The following is a 27,265-nucleotide window of genomic DNA, read 5'->3' as shown; positions in this document are numbered from 1 at the left end:
GACATCTGTGAAGGAAGACAATAAAAGGAATGCATACTGTGTATCATACACAAAATCTCCTCATAGTGACCAGAATTTCTCCAAGCTTCACAGAAGGGAGGAGACACACAAGTTGCAGCAAGCAAGGGACAGCTGAGACTAACAAGGAACTGGAGCCAGAGGGAGAAAAAGGAAACCAGCAGCTGGAGTAGCACTGGAAGACATGACCTGTCTGACAGTGATGGAACAAGGGGAACCCTCTGTGATAAAGTTAGAAGGATGGAGAGGTTGGAGGGAAAGAGAACTTCAACATTAAGTCTAGAAACAGACTGTGTTCCCTATTCTCAGTTAAAAACCTACAGCTTCCTCTAACTAGTAAAAGAAACCCTGGACCACAGCACAGCAGTTCCCTCTGTGGGAACTGGAAGAATTTTGACTGTTCTAGGGAAGGGTACAAGCAGAGGAATGAAGAAGTTATGCAAACAAAAAGATGACGAGGTTAAGCACTAAGAAAGATGCATTATTGTAAGGCACTCTGAAAGAACAGAAAAGAGTCTTTCAAATCAGACACTCAATTATTCTATGCCTTTGGTGCATTCTCAGAACAGAGGTAAAGGCCACAGCTGCAGTAAATAAATACAGAGAAATAAAAAAAAAAAAATAATAATAGTAAAAAGTTCAAGTGATTCCTATTTTCAGTATCAAAAGAACACAGCAGCTTTAGCCCATAAATACAAAAATAATGAGGACTTTATCTTTCCTTTTTTCTTTCCATTTTCACATTCCAGAAGCCAAGAATGCTTTCTGAGCTCTTTGCAATGCTTGTTCAAATTAACAAATATAGCAAGAAATATCCTGGTGATGAAAAAAACAAGAACTTATCTTTCAAGAAAATGCCAGAAATACAACATATTGCAACTGAAACAAGTCTTGGCCAAGCTATGAGACAAAGGGTAAATAGTGAAGGAGGAAGAGCTTTTTTAAAGCACAGTTTCACCAGGCAAAGTCTAGTGGGCTTCCAGATGTAATCAGGTCTGCTAGGAGAGACCACCTTCCACAGGTAGGACTATGAGTCTCAGCAGAAGGAAACAAAACACTGCCTTACAAAGGCCTGGGCAAAACAAGTCTGCTGCACACTATGGATTATTTCTTAAAACTTTCCAAAAGGGAAGCAGAGAGATGAAGGGACAGACAACTCACTTTTCAGTAAGATAAACAAATTTTGCCAACTGATTTTATGGCAGATAAGGGTAGAGAGATTTTGGGAAAAAAGGAATCTAAATCAAGAAGGAAAAGTCCAAAGAATGACAAAGGAGCTAGAAGTATGCCCAGCAGAAGTGAATCACTGTAATTAAGAGAACTGCTCAGCTGCACAAGGTCTTGCAGTAAGACTTCTCACATACTCTTAATACTTTTTCCTCTATTGGCTGAATCGTAAAAATTACTTAGACATGAGTTTGTAGCCCAAGTTGTTTACCTGTAGCTTCTCCAATAAATCCATGTTTTGCCTTTTCAGATGATTGTTTGCCCTCTCCATCTTCTCCAGAGGTTCACCTTCATCACAGGGACTCACATTTTCCTGTAGTTCATCCTGAAGAACGTGGTACTCTACTTCATAGGCATGGAGCTGTTTTGAAATATCCATTTCAAACACCTGCCATGAGAGAAAAGACCATTTTTAACTACAATAGGGAGGATTTATTCCACGTGAAAATTTTGACTAAGAGTCAACTCTTCTTGATTAATGCTTTTACTGTTCCCTTCGAAAAAGTATTTTAAGGGGATGTCTACAGCAAGAGCATTATAACAGAGCTGTAGCCATAATAAATCATAGACTTCAGAATAAATTTGATCATGCCTTTCAGAATTACCAAATACTATTGCTTGCTACGAGCTGTATCAGCAGAAAAGTCTTATTCAATACAAGAATTTTTAATATGATGAAGTTTTTTTGACTCTTGCTCAGGAATATTAAGAAGTTCAACACAAAATTTTTAAATCTTTAAATTCATCAGATCTCTTCCTTCAAAACTGGGTCCATCCATTGACTCCAAGAGCTCATTTATAGACTTCTGTAAAAACATTCTTCATGGCTACAGTTTCTATGTGCTCTATCCCTGCATGACGACACACTACTTTCTTATTGGCACACTTTTTAGGGACAAAGCATTGTGAAGACTACAGAACTGAGCCTCTAACAGTGATGGGACATACGACCTTTATCTGTTTACACACCTAGTCACAGCCTCACAGCTTCAGAAAATTACCAAAGATTTTAGATTAGGATTGGAAGGATGTCTACAGTGACATCAATTTTCTGTTCCTTATCCTAGAGATCACAAACATTCCACCGACACAAGACACACACAGATTCCCTGAAAAATCAAGTTCTGTATTACTTTCACTGTCCTATTCTATTCAAATGAGATAAAACTTTAAATTATGTAGTGTTCAAGCTGGGTAAGTACCATTTTCCTCTACAAAGCTACCTGATCAATCACCTCTGCATTGCAGATCTGGAAAATATCTATATTTTTCTTTCATTACCCATTGTAAGAGGATGGGCCTGGGAACTACAAGACCGAGACAGCCAAACAACTTCCCCTGCAGCCAGGCTAGGTAGCAGCACCAGGATACAGGCATTCTACACATGAATGCAGATCTGGAAAGCTGCTCAGCATGAGACCACACCACAGGCCAGCAGAGCTGAACTGAGCTGACCTGCATGTAACCACATTCAGCTCTGCAGGCAACATAACCCGTTCTTTGCTCTATAAGACCTGGCTTTGCACAAAGCCATTTCTACCCTGTGCCCATGCAGAGCACAAAACCAATTTAATGTCTAAGAGTATCAAAAGTGTTAAACTACCATCTCTATCATTCCCAGAATCAATGAGTTGTGAAAGACACAAAAGTGCCTGACACAGGTTCAGCATGGCAATGACAGTCAATGAAATGAGGAAATGAAGATTTACATTGTCTAAAACTGAATTCTTATCTAACAGCACCTGGAAGAGTCAAACCTTAACAAGCCACAGCAATACACAATTGTTTACTCCACTCCTGCACATGGACATGGTTTTCTAGAGCTCCTCTGTTATCTCTGAACTACCACCTGAAGGAAGGGGAGAGCTGCTGGCAGTTTCACAACCAACGTGCTAGACTGAGGCTCATTCTCAATTTGCAACTTCAATGCAGAGGAAGTTAAGTTAGAGATATGATGATTCCAGCCACTGACAATATGTATTTCTGACATATCTTCTTCTGAGAAGACTTTTGCATATAGTGTAGGCATATTCTTTTAAAGTAAACTAAATGGGGGGGGAAAAAGCAAAGAGAAAAACATCCTTACCTGAGTAATAATTTTTTCCATTTGAGGTTTAGTCATATCTGGAATAGTGGTTTTAAGAAAATCAACGATGTTCTCAAAGCTCTCACATCCCATTATAGATGTCTCTTGACTGCTAAGAAGGCTCAGTGCTACTTTAAATATGACTTCTGTTCCTTGAAGGAAAATAATGTCTAAAAAAGAAAATAATTAAAGTATCTTGAAAATGGGAGCTAGAGTCATTGGATTAATACATATATTTAATGGGATATTCTTTGTAATCAATCACAGTGCAGATGTATTCAGTTCAGAAGTGAAATCTGTCTTATTTCAACATGAGGATAAAGCATGAATTTTCTTTCATCTTACAGACGAGCGAGAGCATTAAAGAAAATACTGCATGCTTATTATGTCTGTAGCAGTTATCTGCAATAAGCATTTCATCGCTGTCTGCCAGAGACTGTTAACCAACTGCTAACTGGTTCTAAATGCTCCTGTGACTGAAAACCAGTTGGGGAGCAGATCACAACACAACTGTTTTCTACAGTCAGAAGCTAGTCCTTAAAAAAAAAAAAAAAAGTCACATAGATTCCATAACCCATTATATTATTTTCAAAATTCATAGCAGTGATCTTACTGGCAATAATCTAAGCCCCAAACCCTTACTTTGAGGTATAATTACATGGATAAGAGAGGAAAGTCTGGGATCTGCAGGTCAGTAGACACAGACTGTACAGAAATGGGAATCTTGAGGACAGTAAATAAAAATTCTGCCTCAGAATCAGTAGTGGACTTGAAGTTTCTGAGATGAAGGCAGCACACAGGCATTTCAAATAAACCTGCTGAGCTGTCAGCTCTGTCATAGGGTGTTTGCGACTACACAACTGAAGAAATTTAATTCCTGATCCTGATACTCAAGAGGTCATCCCTGGCCTTATCTAGTATCACACAGCAGCACAAGGACACTGATGAGACAGCCATCTCCCTCAAATGCAAGTCCTGAAATTCTCCTTTCTCAACTCTATGATGGACATTCTTACAGCATAAATATATAATTTATGAAGGGTAGACAATAGCCATTTGTTCTTGGCATATGACAATGTCCCGTAAGACACTGAAAATTCAGGAATTCAAAGCATTAAGAAATAAAACAAGACAGTAACTTTTCAGTTTTAAAATGGGAACCGGCCTTGCTCAGCTTATTTACAGAGAAATGAACACCAAACCTCCTTCCCATCTTCCCCATCTGCAAAAATTCATTTAGGAAAGAAAAAAAAAAACAAACAAAAAAGAAACACAAAATGCTTGAGTGTCCCAGAATTCAGAAATCCCACTGGGAAACAGATATTCACATGACTGGTACACCACTGAGAAAGAGATACACCAATCATTTGTTCACACAGACAGCAGCCAAAAATATTTGCTGTAAGTGGAAAAACCCTCTGCAACTGAGAAAACACTGGGTAAAAAAAAATATATATATATAAAAAAAATTAAAACCTTAAAATCAAACCCAGCCAACAAAAACCTCTTACCACCAAGCCAACACACCACACAAATTGAGAACCTAATACACTCCAGTATTATAACATAAGACAAAATCAGGTTGAATTTCTTAAGAAAAGACAAAATGGAAAGTGCCATATGAAAACAGAACCACCAAAGGAAAAACAATATCTGATATATGAGAAAGTACCTTACACATGCATTTAGATTTTTGGTGCATATACAAGTACGGTGAGTTTTGCATTAATAAATAAATTTAAATTTTAAAAAAAAGGTGCGTTACTAGAGATTTTACTAAGCTGGTAGTTCTTATGGATAAAAAAAATAACCCAAAAATAATTACCTGACATCCTGATACTGTAAACACTACCAGGCATAACCAATATTTAGGCTTCCCTACTAGATGTTAACAGAAAAGGAGTTTTTGAAGGAAAAAAAACATATAAATTAAATCAGTCATATTAAGACTTGGAAATTGTTTAATATATACATTAATACCTAAGCCAGCCTTTAAGTTCAAATTTGCTTGAATTTTTTTAGAAAGCACTTTAGAATCAGAATTCAGAAATGCATTTTCTTTTTTCAGTTTGAAAGTTCAACAGGACAAACTTTTCTATTGATATAAACTGAATACATTTGCGTAAAATATATTTGCAACAATAAACTTTCTGCTGTTTACACTTCAGAAGTCTCTAAGGTAGTAAGAGAAGATAAAATAATTTGCTCAAGTCTGATGTTCTGATGTTTCAAGAAATACCTTTTGGATTTTCCTCTTAAGAAAGAGCTGACATCCCACCATAAACCGTGTTGCTACTGGCCACCCACAACAGACACCCCAAAGGTCCCCAGCATGTAGAAAACTACTCCTGGAGTGTTCCAAAACACAATGGGTATTGTTCTGTTTATTATTTCAATAGAATAAACTTTCTTACCAAACACTCTGGCTACAAATCCTAATGAAAACTGAGATGCAAACAATGTAAGGAACCACGGTGCAGCATAAAGACTGGGACTGATTTCATTCTCTTCGAGATGATTATACAGGTCTCTGTGATAATCATGTAGAAGCCTTGAGAGCTGATACATCTGAATCTACAGTGCATGAGGGAATTGGGGGGGTGGGGGAGAAAGTAAAGAAAGAAAAGTTCAGCTTTACTCAGTTTTCCAAATCATTCATATTTCATTCAAGGGAAATTAACTGCAGTACAGACGGCACAGTAAAATGAAGCTTAATTGCCTCCTGGGGCCTCAAGTGGTATCTACTCACATATAAACAACCTGCCACTAATGAATTAAAACCAACAGGGCAGTCAATAACAATGAACAGTTTGAACCTGATTACTAACGAAGTATCATTTCAGATTCACAGGCTTAAAGTAAGAAGGGGAATATATTGCTCCAACTTTGTCAGCATACCAGCACTTTCAGTCTTGCAGCAATGAGAGTAGTTGTACCTCTTCCAAGATGTCAAAACTCTCCATGAGTTATTTGTGACTAAATTTACACATTTCGGCTTTCATTCTTTGAATTTTGGCCTCATTTTTGCTGCATTTAAAACTCCAGTGCTACAGTCATCACTTCAGACAGTTTGTGTACCCACAGAATACATTTTACACAGAGGTGTACCACATACGTATTTCCCAGCACATCTCCCAATGGTCCTGTGGAATTTAAGATACTGATGCAAAAAAGTGTTGCTGTACAGCCTATAAAAGGTTGCAAGGGAAAATGGTTAAAAGGTGCTATTCATAGCTAAAAATATCACTCTGCAGTAAATTATTTCCTTGTGATGCTTCTCTCAGAAAGCAGAAGATGAGAAGCAGATTTATATTGATTAGTTGTCAGGTCCAATTTTACTGTCAACAGTGCCTTATGCTTAAGGTGAATCTGTTCCTCAATAACAAAATGGCTCTTTAGATCCAGCTATTTTCCTACTTCTAGAATCCATGCTTGTTCCCTACCAAAAGTTGAGTGCACTTGACGCTACCTGTGATCACACTGTGCACAAGCAGAGGGATCACTTTCATTCAGGCAAATTAGCTAAATTTGTGCATGCATTTGAGCTCTTGCTTTAACTGTGTAAGATACCAATTAAGCCCAGTTTGAACAGTGTCAATACAAAACACACCTGTGAAGGCAGAATTGCATCACAGAGCAGTAAACCAATTGGGATAGCTCATTATGAACTAAGGATCTAGATTATTACTTTTTCCAGACAACAACTAAAAAATCTAAGTCAAATAAGTTTTCATTATCTTGAAGAATCATCCAATATTTTTCTTCTATGCCACTGAAGCCAATTCTGCCTATAAGCTTCCTTGTGTTTCACTACTGTAAATGCAAAAGAATTTGCAGTACTCTACTCCTATTAGAAAACAACCCAAATATAGTAAAATCCTCTAAGTCTTCTTGCTTAGTTTGTCGTGAGCAGACAAAAGTTTACTTTAACAGAAGAACAGCCTAGAAGCAAACTGTGGGAAAATATAGGTCATTTAATTGAAAAGGCAAACAGTAATACAAGTGGTAAATTTTCTCAAATTTAAAAGTCTTCTTACTAAGAGGTTCTGACAATGAAAGAGGCACACTCATTTGAACTAAAATGTCAAATCTTGGACATGTGAATGCTCTCAAGTCATCAGATGCTGGAAGTCTATAACTGCAGTATTACACACGCACACTGTTAGAGAGCATCTACTACGGGGAAAAAAAAAACCCACAAACACGCATTTATTACACTTTTACCCTGAGTGGTTTAAAACATATTTATGGGGGGAAATGGAACAGGAGGAGGTAAAACAATGCTTTTTATGGCTGTTCACTCAATTCATCAACAACAAACTCGTTATAGCATCCAGTCCTCTATCGTTTTTAGAATAAGCACATACAGTTTCTTTAACTATAATCTATCTCACCACTCAGGACATTTGCCAAATAAGCACTTAAAGTGACTGGTCATGAACAGTGGGCTGAAACTCTCCCTTTAGTTTTACTCAATTGTAAGTGTTTATTATGTAGGGAGCATGGGGGAAAGAAAAGGAGACTTTTGTATCTGCTGCTTTATTTGCTCTTCCTCCACTGTGGATTATAACAGCTTTAACTCATCAATAGTATATTCCTTTATAATACAAAGGGTTTATAGCATATTATAATTATTCAATTCAGTGGATAGTTGCATGTCAAGGTGAAAGATTTCTCAAACTTTGAACCCTGAAATTTATACAAATCTGAAAACTTTTCTATCTCCCTCCAAAACAGTCTTGAGTATCTATAGATAGCTGTTAAATAATATTGCAGAGCATGCATCATTGCATAAGATAATTAAATGATTAAAAATTAATCTATTTTCTCTCTCTGTTGAGGGTGATGGAGTAGAAGACAATGAGAGAAGATGAGTCAAGGCAGAGCTGCCCCAAGTACAAATGCCTGCAGAATACATTGACTGGCCACTGTGTGTCACTATTGACTTGGCCTTACAAGAGAGAACTCTACATCCAAGCGCTCATGGACTGAAGAAAAACAAAATCTAATTTATTTTTAAACTCCATCCATACATGACAAAGCATATCAGTGTTTTTCTGGCATAAGGAAGAGAGATCAGTGAGGAAGAGAAAAAGAAGGACAAAATAGCAGAAAGCAGAATTTCTGAAGAGATGACAGGGCTGTGTGACAAGAAAACTTTACAAGTTTTAAACTTCTCTGTTTGTAAATTGAGAGGCAGAGAGGAGATTGACAGTAAAATACACATATATCTCAAACCCTCCAAAACAGTGTAAGAAGCGTCATAAGGCCCTGGAGAACTTAAACAACCCCTAAGAGATCAAAAATTATTTAAAACTCTGGTTTGCTTCAGAAGGACTGACTTACCTGTAGCGACATCATGTCAGGCCTGTACTGTTTACGGAAGCCAAGGTCATACATGAGGAATTTCAGCATTTCAAAGGCCTGTTCTTCACTCATATGTAGAAGCAGCACTCCAGCTACAAAACTTATACCTTGACAATAACCCACTTCTTTGTCCAGCAAAGAGTACGCTTTCAAAAGATTAAATAGTGATAGCTGTCCTGCTCCCAGGTGTGTGGAAAAGTAAGGATGTGTAGGGAATGTCCGTCCTGATGTAAAAAGAGAAGAGTTGTTGATATTCAATTCTTCTGAAGAAAAACCCCAATCCATCTGACAAACAGCATTTCTACTCCCTCAGGCCATTTCTCTTTGCTTTCAGATGCAGTTTACCTTTAATCAGATCAATCTGTATGTTACCACTGATTTTGGACTGTACCTTTTGAACTCATTTAATATTCTCGTCTGCACAGAACCTGCAGATGCAACTGCCTGACTTCTCTTTTCAAAAAGATGCAGAAGGGCATAAATATGAATGGCATAGTCTAGGAAATCATTTTCTTACAGGACTCTAAGTGGCATACACAGAATGTATCCTGATGACATAGAAAATGGAGCTCATAGAGCAGCATCTATCTTCAGCAACAGCTTCTATTATGACTGGTGTGCTTTTCACTCAAGGACCCACAAAACCAGCCAGAAAGAACAGACTTACCTAGATCTACGAGGATGGCGTGCTGCTGAGCAGTCAGCTGTTTCAGAAGTTCTTTGTAAGAGATGTCAGGAGGCTGCTGCCTGTTTGGCAGCCTGTGCCTGACCCGGTGTTGCACAGCCAGAAACTGCCAAATTTCTCCCCGACGACTTTTTGGTACACCTGCAGGTCAGTCAAAACACAAGAGCCCTAAGCAGGGGGATACTTTCAGTGCTACAACAAAATAATTTGCTTTGTCATAACTTTGGCTGAACCACTCTGGAGGATCCCTTACAAAGTGAACTCCATTCTGCAGTGCATTCACTCAGTAGCCATGGCTCAGTCCCATAAACTAAATGTGAACTACAAACTTAAGGGCAATTACACTGAGCAGTACCCTGGGCAGCTGAGGTTCAGATATCCCTTGCTTTGCCACTTCTGAGCTGTCAGTTTCCAGCAGGAAAAGAAACACAACTACTCTCAGAATTTAGAACGACCTGGTTAGAAAAGCTGAACTAAATTCACAAGTGCAAAAAACAGGCAAGTCCAGCTCCTCTTTCCCTTTGCAAAGGGCTGCTGATGTCAGTCCATAGATGTGGAGAGCTACATCCCCCTTCAATATCTGACTCTGTAAAACCAACCTTTGAAAGTCAAAATGTCAACTCTGCTAATACCTTCTAGGTAAATAATTATTAAACAAGAAGATAAGTTAAAAAACCATATCCTTGTTCCCAACTCTGAACTGCAATCCAACAGCAGAAGACAGGGTATCAGGGTAAATAATTTGTTGGCAGACTTCTGCAGGTCACTAACAGGAGCTGCTTTATAGCTACGACTATTTTCTTTGGTAGCAATTTAAACTTCCCTTCTGTACCACAGCCAGATTACACTGAATTATTTTTCAGCATCTGTAACACAGACATAAGATTCTATGGACAAAGGCAGAGCAGTGCAATCAGGCCCACTGCATATCCTCTTGGCCTATGGCTAGTCCACATGAATATCTACTTCAAGACAAAATCCCCAGGCTTTCACTCCAGGAAATGAAATACAAAGTGACTGTATTCCAGACTCTCCAAAACTTGGCTCTGATTCCTCTAGGTTTTGGGCAGAGTCCACAATAGACATAATGGTCCTGCCTTCTCAGTAAGCAAGTAAAATCAGAACACCTGAAACTCAGATTGGTTCCACAGATCAGAAACCAAAATGTCACAATGTTGGCTGCAGATGCTCCAAATTCAATCTTGAATGTAATGATACATGGAAACAAGATGTTACTTTCAGGAGTGTACATGTTTCTGCATTGCTGACATTGAGAGCTGCAGACACAGCAGAACCTATTTCCTGTTCTGCAGGAGAAGGCAGCACCTTTGTGAAAAGAAGGCAATTTTTTGCTACTGGAAAAAGTGTATTGCTGATTTCTGTTGGTATCAGAAGGGAATAAAAAATATGATTTTGACACTTCAGAGCTGAAAGCCCTCCTACATAAATACCTTCTTTTAAAGTGGAATGAATATCTTCCATGTCACATCGGATTTTGGCTCTGCAGTTTAGTAACTTCTTATCCCAAATATTTATGGCATCTTTCTGACATGTGCCAACTTCATCATAGTCCAGTTTTACTTTTCTTGATTGGAGCTCATCTCTGCTTGCTAGAACACAGAATAAAAAGGAAGAGCACATGGAAAACCAGAATATTACAAGATAACAACTAATACACAAACCCCATTGAGGTTAGATACATCTATCCAATAATCTGACTGGGGATAAATACATCTAGAATTCATTAGTTTATAGCTTAGATAGGGCCAGTTATCATAAGATGCTGCATATAACAATTTAACTTCTCTTACTAAGTCATGAATATTTGCAATTCATTAAGCATATAAAAATATTTTTTAAAGCTTGGGGCAAAAAAAAAAAAAACCACTCAACAAAACCTCACAGCACCTGCTCTGCAGAAACACCTTTGATCATTTTATTCTTGTTTATATTAAACATTACAATTGTTTGAGTATGGAAAGTCCCAAATATATGAATGTTTATACTAGAGATTTAGGCAAGCAAGCTAGGCAAGTCTTCTGAAGTCAGTCACACTGGTTCCAGTTCTTACATGTCTCTTAGGAGAGTGAGAAGAGCTCTGGGCACTGCTAACTGGCATCATCAGGCTGACTAGTGCAAACAGAACCAACCAGCATGAACCATATCTAGAAAGATACATTCTTGCTGAAGCACAAAACTCTTGCTGTTATAAATTTAAAAGCTTTGCTGCATACAACCTGGTACAAAGTATTTATTACACAACTTCTGAAATAAAGCTACATTGTCACCCTGGCATTTCATGGAGAAGCAGCTTTCATTTCCTTTACTAAGAAATTAACCCTGGGTATTATATTATTCATGATTCACATGCAGAAAAAACACTCCACTTCTTCTAACTACTGGTACAAAAAAACTGAAACCAAATGAATGTGGCATAATTTAGAAAGATATATTTAACTGTCATTGGATCGAACTGTACATTTCACAAAATCACCTCTGAGCTACAATTGAGTTTATCACAAATTTGCCTTGATCTGTACACACTATTTCTTGCAGAAGCCCCTTTCTCTTACAAATGTATCCCCTTTCCCACCATCACCTCTAGGTGAAAGCAAACTCTCGCTCACATTTTTATACATCCTGCAAAACGAGACCATCTGTTCCTTTGCCTACTCGTCTCACTTCAGATAGAGTCAATATTGGATCAATCCACAGGATCATTGCCTATCCCACTTCAAAAATGACAAATTATTTCCAAAAGCTCAGTGTTACACCTCTGAGATCTCACCCATTCAAGACTACAGGGGCCCCTGCAGAAGCAGGTATTATGCAAGGTGCTGTGCATTGCCATAAAAATGGGAGTGTGATCCTACCACAGGAATTTGCAGTTCAGATGGGGCAATTTTAAATACTACCCTACTGCTGTATGATTTCACCCAAGAATTCTCACTCTTGTAAGCAGCATGCAACAGCATGCAAGACATCAGTAACATATTTCAGTGTGACAACAAACCCCCACATTAACTGTGCAGCTAACCCCAGTGAAATCCAGCAAGTTTGCCTGTTGATCATACAGGCCCTACCTACTATCCCATCCTTAGGGTTGTTTTTAGCCATCCTTGTTAACATTTTTCCTAATCATTGTTAAGTGGCCTGCTACTTCTTGCAGCTCTTATATTTCTAGGTCACCTACTGGTGACCTCCTAGAAGGAGCTTCTAGCTTCTCAGAGCACAGAAAGAAAAAGAAAGCAAGTTTGCGCAATTGACAGAACTTACCTTCTGTAAAATAAAGAACTAATAGCATTCAAGTCTCCTCGACAGCAAAAGGAATAGGAAAAGATGTTCTATTAATACTTTGTACATTAAAGTCAACAAGTGGTTAACAGAAATCCACTAGAAACAGTTTCACAGCAATTCCAGCCTTAAACTAGTCTAATATATATATACAGCTAATAAACTCACAACTAGGAACCTGGCTTCAAGTAAAGAAATTTCTGCATTTCTGTTACTACATTTCCCTTTTCTGAGATGTACATTTAATTGTAGGCTAGGATGCAAAGAACCACCCAAACCTACACTTGTTTGGAATGTATCAGCTCTGCACATATCCTGTCCATAAAATGGCCCATGTTATAACAGCCCACAGGAAGGAAACCTAGAGATAGGAGTTAGAACAGTTTACTTTTCACCCTGCAAAAATAAGATGATGAATTCTAGCTAGCAAGAGCACCAGTTTCACCAGGGGTACTCATGAGCCTGAATACAAGAATGGAGACATGCTCCTCAGAGCACAAGCCAAGAACGTGGGCTGGCAATTGTGTGCCAGTTTGGCATCTCCACTGCCAACACTCCTGCTTTCACCACAAATGATCAGGTAGGAAGAACTTGATTTCTACATATCTGTTACAGAATGGAAGCAACTTGTAACTGAGTCTTAAGCAAGTGGATTGATTTAACAGTTTTCAGTACTCTCAGCCACACAGGGTAGGTATAGCAAAGAGTTTATCCCTCTGCAGCTTGAAGTATCAGAGGGAATAGCATGAAATTAGTCATGACAGATGTCCAGCATCTTAACCCCACAAAAATAGACTATTTGCTAAAATGAAATAAAATAAAATCTTTATGAAATAAAGATTTTAGCTGAAGTTCTCTCTAGAAGTTCCCTATGAATCCAGGAGTTTCCACAGAGCTGTGTGTCAACAGGGAGACAAACTGTAGAGAGAAACAGTGCCAAGAAATACACTATGTGTATAGGAAATACATTCAAGGGCATATGCTTGCAGGGACATGGAAAGACTTCTGTCCTGATGTTTTCCTTTCCTCTCCCTGCCTTCCCAGTAAGCTAGCTTAAAGAAGGAAAAAGAGTTAACTGACCTTAACAAGACCATTGTATTTGAAACAGTATGGTAGCATGAAGAATCAGACTACCATATAGGTTATACAGCATGGAGAGAAGATGAAGGCAGCAATTGCAGAGAGGACACTTGGAATTTTCAACTTGCACCAAAAGCTTGTTAGTCTCTTATACTGAAGAACATCTACATGCTAGGACAGACATTGCATCCTATCTTTTATTTGTGTGAGTCCTGACCAGTCTTAATAAAATATCCTAGCCAGAAGCTCAGGCAGTTGACAATCAGAATGGTCAATTTTAGATCCCTCACCTACAGCACTCAATTTTCAGTGTACAGTGCTCATGTTCCAAAAAACAGAACTTTCTGACATACCTCAAGAGCCAGTTGCTCAAAAATCATATTTGGATTCAAGCATTAATAAATTACCACTGTGATGTGGTTAATGAAGAACAAAAAGCCTGAAGAGAAAGGCCATGAGCTGCAAAGGACTGAAACGAGATAGAAAGGGTAAGGTTTACCATACCTAAAAGTTCACACAGCACCTGTTCTCCCACTCCACTTCACATTAGAACTCCTACACTCAGACAGATACAACACAGACTGTAGCATCCTTTGTCTAACATGCACTCAAAAAGGAAAATTTATCACTTTCTTCTGTCACTAAGATAACTCATTTAAAGTCAGGTAGACAGAGGATCTGGTAGACTGTGAGACAGGACTAGGAAAACACAGTTTTTTTTCTGGTACTGTTAACTAAAAAGTTACAGAACCACATCTCTGTTTGAGATGTCCAACACCAGAACAATTTTTATCTTCAGGCAGCAGAATCTGCAATAGTTTTTAGGGGTATTTTCTAAATAGCTAACCTTCCAGCTTCTGGTTTTCTTTTTCCATTCGAAGTAACAGAATTTGTTGATGGATGGCTTTTCTCCACAGACTTTGTAGCTCTTCTGAGTTTTTCCTCTCTCCAGTTTTATCTGGACCATCCTCATTTTGCAATACTAGAACAAGAGGGTCCTCCTCCAGGGGTGGAGCAAGAGGGGATAAGGGTAACAATTCACTTCCATCATGACCATCTGCAAAGAATCAGAAAGCTATTACAGGAATCTCAGATTGACATATGAAAATCTATGCCATAGCAGAACAAAAATAGCTGTCTTTCACATTCAGCAGCAATTTGCTGATTCCAAAGACAGAGAAAATGCAGTGCAACAGTAGAGAATTGTTTTTTAGAAAGTGTTTTGTTTACATTAATAAAGTTATATTTAAATTAAGTAGACCTAGATAAAGGGTCACCCAGTATCTCAAACCTTTCCCCTGCCAGCTCTTTCCACAGTTACCACAAGACATTTATCCATAAAGGCTCCTTTACAGCTGAGCTTGTTTACTGCTATGATTTACCACAGGTTCTACATTAAAGCTACTTTTTCCATCTGCTAACCTGCACTACAGAGAGTGCTATTGCATTTTGTAGTCAGTAAATACAGATTTTGTAATTTGCCTATGGTTTTGAATTCTGCCAAACAGGACTTTATAAATAGCATGATTTCAGCTATTTCAGAGGTTTCTACCTTAAACAGCTTAAAGCTGTAAGAATTATTAACACACTTGTCAGGTGCTATGTGCACTACAAGGATAAGATATAAAATGTACCATTTTCTGCAAACACTCCTATCATGTACACAGGTCAGGTAAAAATTTCTTAACTGTTAAAAAGCATATCTTTGTCAGCAGGAGACCTGTCATAATTTCCTTGCTACATCAGCTATGGCAGATTGCAATCCATTTGATTTTGATGCCAAAATCCTCTCTTCAAAGCAACAAAAACCTAAATAGTTTGAAGTCTTATGAGCACAACTGATCTCTGGCAAGGTTCTAGCATGAATATTGTACCACATTGACTCCCTTCTCCCTTTCATATTATCACACGTTGCAGTTCACTACAGCATTAAGTAACAACTGCTTGTTTATTTTCTTTAAAAGCACACACAGACCTGGATGCTGCATCTTGGAAGGAGATTTATTCATAGGTGAAGCTACCTGCAGGAATATTCTCCGCCGCCAGGAGATGCGGCGAGGTGTGAGCGTGGCCCCCGCAGCATTTAGAGACTCACTGCTGCAGAAGGTTGATGTTCTTTTCTTTCCCTCCCCATCACTGAAGGAAAGAAAAAGCAGATGGGGGTATTTAAAGTCAGTATTTCTTGTAGGGGAAAAAAAACCACCTTTATTAACCCTGTCTAATGTATAACCAAACCTGCAGGAGCATTTGTGGGGAAGCTTATGAAGGCAAAGCGTGCTGTGTGTGAGCTCCACCTTGAATACTGAAGTGCCCAATTGTTTTCATGTAGCAGTGCTGTGAAGTTTGCACTCTATACCACCAGGAAGCATTCATAGCATTCATACAGGGCTCAGCTGTAAGCTCAGAATAAAAGCTTAACTTTTTGAGAAGCTAAGAGAGAAACACAGTAATACTTAGCCTCTAACTTTGACAGCAAAGGGTTTTGTTTTGCCATACGTCAGTCTTCTGGGAGCAACCTGATTTAACACCCCTAAAAGCAGAGATGGTGCTCCAGTGGAGCACAACACTCCATTTAATGCCATTTTAAATGTAATGCTGAGCTCACAAGTGAATATTTCATTGGAGACAATGTTCTGCCTTCTCATGTAGTCTCCTTCCTAAGCCTCAAGAAGTGGATACTTCACTTGGATAAATGGGAACACATTTCCTCATGTTTCATCAGCTGTAGGAACAGAGACCCTGCAAACGAGGGCAGATCTCCCCAGCTGCCATGTAGACATATAATTACACATTAATTTTAATAGTATCTTATGCTGCTGGAAGAAACAAGGAGAGGATACAGGAAAGCTTTACTGGGAGGATACACCAAGTATACCTTTCTACTGACTAGTGCCAGAGGAAAAGACATTTAGCTTTCATAGGTACTTGATCCACTTTCAGAAATATTTCAGAATTTTGCATTTGTGGCAGTAAATTAGGTGCACAGATATTCTATAGCAATGGGCACATTGATTATCTCCCACAAATCCTTCCATATAACGTCAAGACCACAAGGCACAATTATAAGCCTTTAAGAATAGAGCATCAAACTGGGGAGCTGTTTCCGCAGCTTTACCTTCATCACAGGGAAAACTGCTATATCAAAACAGTAGCTACACTTAAACATTCATCCTGTAACAAATTTCCATGCCATAGTGCAAGGATCCTAAAAAGTTAGATGAAAGGAAAGCCCAGCATGCTCACTCTGTTTTTAGTGGGAAGGCAGTTGCAGGTTATTGCAGTTTGCCAGCTGCAGTCCATCCCCCCACATCTGGCTTGTACAGGAGGACTATCTGCAAGGGAGGACTATGAAGTTTCAGCTACACCAATCTACCAACTACACTATCTAAATCAGCACTTCATAATTAAAACTCTGTGCTGAATGAATGTGCCGAATTCACCAAGCAAGGACTGGCCTTTTTGTTGCTATGCTAATGATCTACAACAGCTCCCTGATATTTGTAAGCCTGAGTGACCAACTGGACTCACTATCATACCAAGGTATCAGACCCTCCCTCTGTACCCTGGCAGAGTAATAACCATGACTTCAAATTCACCTACCCAGCACAAGGCACCCACCTCTGCTGTCCTCTAAGAGCAGCACTACCTGCGAGGAGCCCTGAATGATACATAGCTTGAATTGTCCTCCACTCCTGATTTAGCTTCCATAGTGCCAATCACACTATTGGTAGGTGGTCTCAGCAGATCCCCAAGCTGCATTAAGCTAAACAGCAACTGTGACAATCTTCTTTGTCTAACTCTGTGTCTTTGATGACAGGTAACTACTGATCGTGGTAGCCGAACACTAATTCTGAACCTAAAAGTGCTGTTTTTCAAAGGTATTTCAGTCCAACAGCTCTTGGAAATGGGATACTGAGTTTGAAGATATATAACTCTAACTTACATTTCTATGAATAACTGTAACAGAACTATTTCTTACTATTTCAAGTCTTACATATCATCACATGTTAGAACACAAGAACTGAGTCATTCCAGGGCTTACTAAACAGACACTAACAAAGGAATGAAAAGTTCTTTTCTACTGCTATGTACAAAAATCTATGTTCAGCTACTGTGCCTCTAGACAGTCCTAGGAATAGGGTGCAATTTACAGCAGCAAAACTCACAGAAAAGTCAGAATAAGAAGGTAGCTGGTTTTGGGTATGAAACTAACCTGTTTACACCATTTGAGTCACAGGGTTTACATTGGGATGAACTAATCACATACGCTACCTCATGAAGTGTGCAAATCAAGTTCTGAAGACCTGTATTTCTATTGTTAAATCCTCCCTTTACAAAAGTGCAGTGTCATTTCAAGTAAATAATGTTAATCACCTTCTCTTTCAAAGAGCTGTCCAGTAAGTGATTAGAGAAAAACTCTTGCAAGGCTCAGGAACACACCTCACTATATTAACCCATGAAAACACCAAGATTTAGGGAAGGGAGAGTAGAAATTGAGCAAAGAGAGTTTCCTCATTTCAAGACAGACAAGTCCTAACTTAGTATCAGATCTAAAGGTGTGAAACAACACCCTACAGAGCAAAAGCAGGAAGAAATCAGAGTAAAATGGTAGTGTCTCCTACCCTAACAAAAAGAATCAGGAGGTTAGTGCAAAAAACAGCTTCTCTAAAAAGGGTAGGGGTAAAGAAAAATAATTAGCTATCAGCTCCCACGAAATCAAGAGGTTTATTGTGGGTGGGGTGACTAAGCCAAAGCATCTCCAAAACAAGAAAAACAACTTCTTAAACAGAGTTCAGTCATTGCTACTGAAAAACAGCAGAGTTTTCACTACCACCTAAGCAGATACCTTAGGTGGACATCTTCCCATGTACATGGGAAACATGCTGCAAAGTCACCTAGTGGAAGAATCACTAGAAGAAGATAACACTTTGTATTTAAGACATGTGCATCACAACTCAGTTTGGAGAATAATGGTTCTCTGTAGGGATACTTACTTACCCTACGCTTCTGACCCAATACAGAAACTAAATCACATTTATCAGCTTGTACACAATAAAAAATGAACAGCTGTAATTCAATATAATGCCTCAAAAATTTCAGTCTCTACTTTCACCCTTAAGCTTTTCCAAGCAATAACCCAAGTACTCAGGAATACAGAATACTAATCATGCGAAGTTTTATCTCAGGTAACTGCAACTCAGTTTCACCCATTAACTATTCCATCAGATAATGCATAGCATGAAGATGAGACAGCTACCTCAGGGGAAGAAAATAAAAAGGAAAGAAAGAAGAAAACACAAAAAATTGGTCAGATTACAAATATGCTTATTTCTTGGTTTTAATTATCTAAATCTCTTCCCAGAACTGTTCTTTAAAATGCTCAAGAAGACTGGTATTTAAAAAATCACACCACTACCCCATTTCTTGTGAACTCTTTACATAATACTTACCTGAATTATTTTGCACTTGAGTCCATGAAAGCCACATGACTTGTGAATAAATACTGTTGTTGCTCATGCCAAGACTTGTATTTTTCCCCATTCCGCTTTCATTTCAATTTCTCTTCTTGATTGCTCTAAGTAGCAATTGAATCAGTGCAACCTACTTAGCAATTTGGAGGCTGAGACGGTACAAAACCCCCGAAATCAAGTATAGAATTCAACTTCCCAGCACTTAAGCTGGCAGAAACTTATACGTAAGACTAATACATGAAACATTCCTCCCATCTGGGAAGAAGAAAAACCAGTTTCTATCAGTTTACACCTCTCTGTTGGTTCTCACTTCTGTCATATAATTTTGTTCTGAATAATTACTTTCTGCTATTTTGCTTAAAAAATATTCTCAAGTATATTACTTCCTTCATGAGATACGAAGCTGTTTTAAAAAAAGGAATCTGTTCAAATTCAGCTTAAATTATCCTTGCACAGCAACACAATGAACAGAGAAATTGTGGCTAGTCAAACCTACACTGAAGGTTGTTGCATTTTTTAACGTGCTGTTTCTGTGTTTATATTTAAAAGCCTTGTTTACCTTCATGTTGACCAGACATTTTTTTAATCCTTATCTGCAATTCTGTTCAATGCTGCACAACATGCTTGTCAAAAGTCAAGCTTATGTGGAGACCATTTCCTAGGCTTCTCTCCAGAGAAATGTATTGACAATGCCATAAAAACATTCTGAAGGCAGCTATAAATACTATGTTGATGCCAAAATTTACTATACCATCCATTCCTTAAACAAAGGAACTATATGGGGAGCTGTAACTAAATGATCTTTATGGTCCCTTCCAACACAAACCAATGAAACAATCATTCTGTGATTCAATAAAAAATTCTATAAAACAACTGAAAACAAACAAACAAAAAGCAACCACAAAAACCCAACAAAAAATCCCATGCCATTCTATAATATTCTCTCTGTATAAGCCCATCTGACTGCTACAATTCAAAAATCCTTCTAAAATTAATTCCAACTGAAAAACTGGCTCTGCTCTTACACAATGAAATTTGCCACAACACCAAGAAAAGGTGCCTGCTGCATTTGTAATCTCAAAGCTCTATAATAAAGAAGTGAGACTCTACAGAATTTTTCTCCAGTGCAATAGGAATTCCACACTTCACGAATGCACAGTAACCAGGTTTATCCTGGAAAATGCACTGAAGTTTTAATCAGGGTTCCTAGCAGTCAGTTTATAGTCTGCAGATAGAAAAGCACTGACGCACTGTGCTCAATTCCAACCTATCATACACTAAAAACACATGAGAACGCTAAGAACACCTCACACTGAGCCTATGGGGAGGAAAAGTGGTCCTCTCCGAGAAAAAGAACCAAAGGGAAAAAAAACCAAAAGCAACAAACCAAAGAAGAAACCCACAAGAAAAATGCACTAAATATTAGAACTTCTCTCATTTGTAAACCTGATGGCATAACATACACTTGCAAGTTTTGGCCACTGTCAGTTGGATAATATATTTCATTCTCCATTAGCCAGTTGAAGTAATGGTTACCTTAGTGACCCTTATCACATCAGCATTATTCACTCAGCACTTCATTCTGGCTGTATCTGTTGTATTCCCTTCACAAACCCAGCTAGATGCTAACAGTGCACTCTTGCTATTGCAATTTCCTCACCATAACAGTTTCAGGCCCAGTAGCTCCCAGCAAGACCTATAGCTAACAAGATCCCATTTTCACAAGAGTCTCCACACAAATTAAAGATCAAATTATATCAGAATTGTATATACTGTAAATCCTAAGTAGAAACATGGTGGTCTTCTGCGAACTACTCCTTGAAGATCTCCCCACCACAAGAGTTCAAAACTCCACTATAATGAAGCACAGTACCTTGATCTGCCTGCATAACCAATTCCAAAAATGGTATCTCTGAAATTTCAGTTTGTAATTATCTGGCATTAAAATGCAGTTTTCATACAATATTCAATCCTTCATTCCCCAAACCCAGAAATCTGGGTTTAATGGTGTCCACAGCCTGTACAAATTGAGCTGGGCATTGGTTCAACCCTGCTATCTAAAGGGAACACTGAAGAAACAAAGCTGGACTGGAACCCAAACTAGAGGTAGTCTGTAAGAGATAGGTTTGGGGTATTTTTTGCCACTTTTCATACCTTTGCTTCTTCCCAAATCCTCTTCAACTGGAAGTTATTTCTTAATTCTCTCTAAACATCTCATAGTTAGTATCACACAGTTAACTTGGTGTTTCCCCTTCCTCATGCACAGGCATCCCACATTAGTACTGTACATTCTTCACATTGCTCTTTTCTTATTTTCACATGCCAGTGATCATGGCAACACATGCTCGTTTGCATTCAGCAGAGAAAGCATTAAATTGGCATAACACTCCTAAAATCCACTGCATTTCTGTGACAAACCAATGCACCAGATTTGCAACACTGCAACAGAAATAGGTGACAGCTACTTGATGTCAGCATAGAAGCCTCTAGTTTTAACAGGCTTTTTATGCAAAAGCCTGTTTTCCCATTTGCATCACAGAAGTCTGTTAGAAATGCAGGAGCACAAGGCAGAGTGGGAGATGCCATGTGCTGCATTCCACTGGGAATCCTGCTGTTAAGCTAGTGGCACTAGAGAACTAGGCAGGAGACAATGCTCTCACCTCTTGGAGAGGTCACTTTCTGAGTGCTGGAGCAACCTTCCTGAGCCCTGGTAAAAAGTTTTCAGGAAAGAAGGGGCAGAGAGAGAGGAGGGGAGACCAGGTGACGCAGATTCACTCTCACTGAGAGCGCGCCGAACCCCGACCACAGGACTGTGCAGGCAACAAGAGAACACAGCAGATGGGTCAGCAGGGATTGGGACAGAACAACAAAACCACCAGATTAGAGACACTGGCCAAATAACTCATCTTGGCTTACGTTAACTTTGTTTCCCAGAAGATAAAATGTACCACGTGCACTCCTGGGCAGCTTCCCTGGGGACATTGATTTTTCTGTTACAGCTGATTTCTACTGAAAAACTTTTCAATGACATTGCAGAACAGGGAGACCACCTTATTTCTTTAGCTTTATTTATTCCCAAAGCAAATTCAAAAAAAGTAATCTCTTAAACATTCAGAAAATACCCTTAGATACTTTCTTCCAATAATATGAACCACACTGTTTCTTCCCCTTCAATATTTTTTTGCTTTTGTAAACAACACATTAGGAAGTAGAGATTATTTAAATGCAGCCTTTCTGAATAAATTTTTGTGAAGTAATTAAATTAAGATAGGTAGTCCTACTTCACAGTTAAACATTACTTAGTAAAAATGACAAATTGGAGGGGACATAAAAATTAATTCAGTTTCTTTTGCTTAACATTTATGACTAATCCTCAAAAGGAAAGAATGAAAAATCCCAGCCTACAACCACGCTGCTACAAACTGTTTTGACTAAAAATCTGCTGATGCCACTTAATCAGCAACTTCTTACAAGTTATTACAAAGTAATGCAGTCAGCAAGTCCTTCACTTTGAACTGTCAGGGTTTCCTGTTTGCATACAACACGGTCAGTGGGAAAAAAGTTTACCTCACTAAAAAACATATTATTTATCTCTCTAGAAACACAATGTAACAAAGGCTGGTTTCTTACCCTTCACTCTTTTCCATTCTCTTAAAAGAGAATAAAATTTTTTGCCCTTCTCTACTAGCTGGTGCAGCATTCACACTGATATTTTAATGCAGACATCAAACAGGTGACAAATTACTATTTAAAGCTATTTTTAGAAAAAGCCCACAAAAAGTAGAATTATAACCAAGCACTGAAACAGACAATAGGTTGGAGAATGCAATCCTCCTACAGAAAACAATACAGCTCATCTGGACCTGAGTAAAGGGTTTGGAGTTTGTATAGTCACTTACTCCAGGTAGCCAGTATAGAGAAAAAAAAGAAGGCACAACCAAAGAAACCCACAATGAACTGTGGGGACCTCTTCTGCTGAGTGAAGGAACTCCTGAAGGAACAGTGCTCCATATGTTAATAGCTGGAGAGTCTCCAAAAAGGAAGCAGAAAGAAGTTATAGAGGGAAGCTACAGAGGGAAGCTCTGGAGAAAGGCAAATAGGGAAATCACATGCCTCAGAGTTCAGTGGATGTGTTTAATCCTTATGTCCTTTGCAAGACTCCCCACCAGTTTTAATTCTGGACATACTCTCTGTGAGATTTGACTCAGCTACAGACACTTGAAGCTGTTAGTGCCTTTTTCATCCTGGCATGAAAGTTTCAGGCTGCCATCTCTGCCACTTAAAGCACCGAGGGCCTCTTTTCCAAAGGGTCTGACTAACAAGACTGCCAAAAAGGCTCAGCTTAGGGGTGACAAATAAATAAATAAATAAATAAACAGATTGGTACTGGCATCTGGCTGAATCATCAATTTGATGGATTGATGCCTCCCCTGAACCACAAATTCAGGGACTACTGAGTCACCACAAAATACTAAAGTACCCAGAGGCAGAGAAGACAGGCTGAAAACAAATAAATAAAGGAACAAACCAACCCCAGAGAAGTGCAGAAACCAACCTGAACTAAGCTCCTTACGTACTGTGTCAGAAGCAGGGCTGTGGCAGCCTCCACCAGGAGGGAGGCAGGTGAGGCTGGAGCACCGGGATGGCAGGGGACCGCGGGCGGTGGCATGCCCCGACTCACCTTGCCGTCTCCACGCAGTTCTGCCGCAGCAGCGGGGACCGGGCGCTCTGGGAGCGCCCGTTCTGGAAGGTGATCCTCCGTCTGGCACTGGAGGGCGGGTGGCTGAAGGTGTGTGCGCGCCTCCTGAACTGAGGGGAGTCCGAGCCTTCCTCGGGAAACGTCTGCCAGGCCGAGGACACGGGGGACGCTGGAGGAGTAGCTGGCGGGGAATCGCCCGGAGAAGTGTCCTGAAAGGAAGTGCTGGCGGAGTAAGGCCTGAGGCTCTGTGCCCTACGAGAGCTCTCACTTAACCCACGGGCAGCCAGCACCGGGGCACCAAAGCCTCTCCCCCTTCTGGGTCATGGCCTATTGTATGCTAATTATCACCCAAACCAGACATCCTTTGATAGTTCACTCCAAACCAGAAGCGTCCTTCTTCCAAAAAGGGAAAGCGGAGGGAGGAATAAAACTGTATACGCAACACAAACAACATTAATTACTCCAGGCATCCTCTCGCAGGGATTGGCATTCCAGCTACCAGAATTCTGTCTCTTTCAGGAAAACACAGGAATGGAAAAGACTAGGGAAACTGCGTTTAGCTAGTTTCCTCGACATATCGCGAGCATACTTCCTGTACCGTCACAGCGACATCCTGGAAGAGAGACTGCTATTACACAGCCCGTTTATGAGTAACTGTAGCAGGAAAACCCTAACAGAATCTTCGCCTCCTGGGAAAACCAGTAACCAACCCTCATGTGAGGTAAAACTTTAAAAACAGGAAATAAAAAGAAAGTGAACAGAGTTCTGCCCTTTTGCTACCATACAGCATGCCCAACAGCTGGGCTTAGGTCAAAAATTCTTACTTCCCTAAAGCAACTATTACTTACAGAAAGGATTCTTCACCTTCAGAGAACTTCCTTTTGTTGAGGCATGACCTTACTTAATTACTTCTGTGAAATAAGGCACAAGCCAGAAATTCTTTGCTTTTTGTAAAAGCGAGGGAAGTGTAGGAGAAAACGACTGGCAATCAGATTAAAGCTGAAGCTTCAAGTCAACATAAATCCCAGCTTTCTTACACCCTCTGCCTCCCAGTGGAAACATCTTTGAGTTTTGTAAGTTGATGTGCTTTGTTCTACTTCCTCCAAATTAAAGCAGAGAGTGCCGTTTTTGCGCTCCATTGACAGCTGTGTATGCAAACACCAGTTTAAGCTAAGCTCCTTACGTACTCTGTCAGAAGCCAGGCTGCTGCAGCGCTCAAAGCTGTCCACACTTCCCAGGCGGCCTCGCATTCTGTTGGCTCCCTGCGAGAAAAACGGCAAGAAATTTAATCTGGTCTTTTTTCCTCTTTTTCTGAAGGTTAGGCAAAGATGGCAACACGCGCGCAGGTGAACACAGGCATGTGATATGTCTGACATAAGACTGCAGATCATGGCTCAAGCACTGGACTTTACAAAAAGTGACCTCTTTAGCTGGCCAAACTGCATCTTCTCCCACATTGCTCCCAGAAGTTTTAAACCCGCAGCTCTATTGTTTGAGGCAAGCAAGTATCTCCTGACTCTTCTGAGGCAACGTAGCCAAGTCAGCCTAAACAAGTTGAAAAAACTCCAGACTTCAGTACTGTGCATGTGCTGCTCCTGATGGATGCATATAACACACTTCAGTCCCATGAGATAAGAGTTTATCAGTATCTAAACATTTCAGACAAATTACATCCACCTGGGCAAAAGGAGTCAAAGCACCAAAACTGGGGAGAAATGCTCTCTTGGCAGCAAATGCAGCCAAATAGCACCAAACAAGACAAGACTTTTCATTTATGATGCAGATAAACCTGATGCTAGTAATTTATGCTAAAGGATCTTTGCTGAATTTGTAACAGTCCTTTAGTTTCACAGGAAAAGGCAATAGATCCACAACACTTTTGACTACCTTTCACACCTAATGTTAACTCCCTGGTGATGTTTGCTGTCGGACACTTCTGACTGCTGAAGCAAGTTGCTTTCAGTACTTTATCAGGACAAAAATAGCCTAGGTTTTAGGAAAATTATAGATAGAGCTCCTCTTGGTATGCTTGCAACTCCAGGGGAAGTTTTGTCAACATCATCAGAATTTATTTAGCCTACTTTTTCCTGGTAAGAATTATTTTCAAGACTTAGAGTGCCCTTTAAGTGTATTATCCCACTTAAGCGCATTACCAATAAATACTCTGCCTGGAGCATCTCTTCACTGAATCTCCCAAAAAACCAAGAGCAAAGTTTAAGTTGGAAGTTTCTCACTACCTTTGAAAATGCATACTTTTGGCACTGTAAGAAGGACTTTTTGGTTAAGAAAGAACCACAACAGAAGAGGTTAGTGCAGCATGGATTGGATGAAATCCGTTCAAGAGGTCAAAGAAAGGTTATATTTATTTCTCTGAGGTACCTCATTAGGAAGCCTGTTTTTGGTTCAAACCTCATAAAAATAAGATCAGTCCAGCAAAACAAACAAGTGAAGAACTGACATTCCTCTGGGACTGTGTGAAGCCAGGTCACAGAAACCAACATGTTTCCTAAGGCAAGTAGTGAATGGTTTAAAATGCTACTTGGTGCTATTTACCTAGCTAAGAAACCATCCACTTGAAGTGCTCTTAGATGTTGGTTCTTTCTTTCTAACTTTCCTAAGATTGAGGCTAAGACTCCCTCCAACTTATACTGGCTTCTAACTTTTATTTTAAAACTTTCTACAAAAAAGATATCTATAAAAAACTATCTATAAAAAGATGCTGAATGCCACTTTTAAAAAACAAAAGAAAACTAATTTAAGCTCTTTCTTGGTCTCTCTTACTAAGTGTACTTTTAAATAAAGATGGCAACTTATGAGTAATTATCTCTATTGCAATACCATCTGCACCTGGCAGAGGGGAAAACCCACCATACCAATAGGTATTTAGTGGTTAAGTACCTTTAAGAATTGACCATGATCTGTTAGGCTTGTAGTAGTAGTCTGATGAAGAGCAAGAACTACGGAAAAAGTCATTGTGCATCACATGTATGCACAGCACGCCTTCACAGAGACACTGGTATGTACCTGCTTTTAAACAGATAATTAGTGGTTGAGCTGCACTCAGCAGTAATTTTTCTTGGTCTTGCATTGAGCAACCTTTAGGTGGATCTGCAAGGATGAACCCCTATGCGTATCATGACTCACTGCAACATGCTGCTGCTCCTGATCTCTTGTACTGTCAGGGTAAAGATGAGACGACCTTTCTCACAATCGCAAACCCGCTTCACAAACAGCGAACTTGAAATAGCCTGATTCAGACTCAGGTGCCTCCTTCTCTTGAACTCATCATGGGCTGTGGTAGAGCCTTATATTATATATAATATGCAGAATGTCTCAGT

The 27,265-nt window shown here is 39.4% G+C and overlaps 1 protein-coding gene across 3 annotated transcripts in view; it reads right to left on the bottom strand.

Annotated features, from left to right (window-relative positions):
* TBC1D4 (TBC1 domain family member 4) overlaps positions 1 to 27,265 on the bottom strand; it is a 95,081-nt gene that overhangs the window by 2,327 nt on the left and 65,489 nt on the right. For 2 of the 3 annotated variants that reach the window (XM_014251135.2, XM_088051146.1), the window contains exons 9-19: positions 25,115 to 25,189; positions 23,910 to 24,136; positions 21,889 to 22,038; positions 15,733 to 15,893; positions 14,605 to 14,814; positions 10,835 to 10,993; positions 9,366 to 9,524; positions 8,678 to 8,922; positions 5,746 to 5,905; positions 3,332 to 3,501; positions 1,457 to 1,633 (exon numbers count right to left, since the gene is read on the bottom strand). In XM_014251135.2, the coding sequence (XP_014106610.2) occupies positions 1,457 to 1,633; positions 3,332 to 3,501; positions 5,746 to 5,905; positions 8,678 to 8,922; positions 9,366 to 9,524; positions 10,835 to 10,993; positions 14,605 to 14,814; positions 15,733 to 15,893; positions 21,889 to 22,038; positions 23,910 to 24,136; positions 25,115 to 25,189 (1,893 nt within the window). The remainder of the gene's footprint in view (positions 1 to 1,456; positions 1,634 to 3,331; positions 3,502 to 5,745; positions 5,906 to 8,677; positions 8,923 to 9,365; positions 9,525 to 10,834; positions 10,994 to 14,604; positions 14,815 to 15,732; positions 15,894 to 21,888; positions 22,039 to 23,909; positions 24,137 to 25,114; positions 25,190 to 27,265) is intronic. The other variant, XM_014251141.2, reaches the window with a different exon arrangement.

The sequence above is a fragment of the Pseudopodoces humilis genome, chromosome 2 (genome assembly GCF_049639895.1).
Source record: "Pseudopodoces humilis isolate 2021_Gansu_Grassland_sample_001 chromosome 2, ASM4963989v1, whole genome shotgun sequence".
Lineage (NCBI taxonomy): Eukaryota > Metazoa > Chordata > Aves > Passeriformes > Paridae > Pseudopodoces > Pseudopodoces humilis.
Note: the sequence above shows the minus strand (reverse complement) of the source record. Positions and strands in the feature narration are given on the sequence as shown.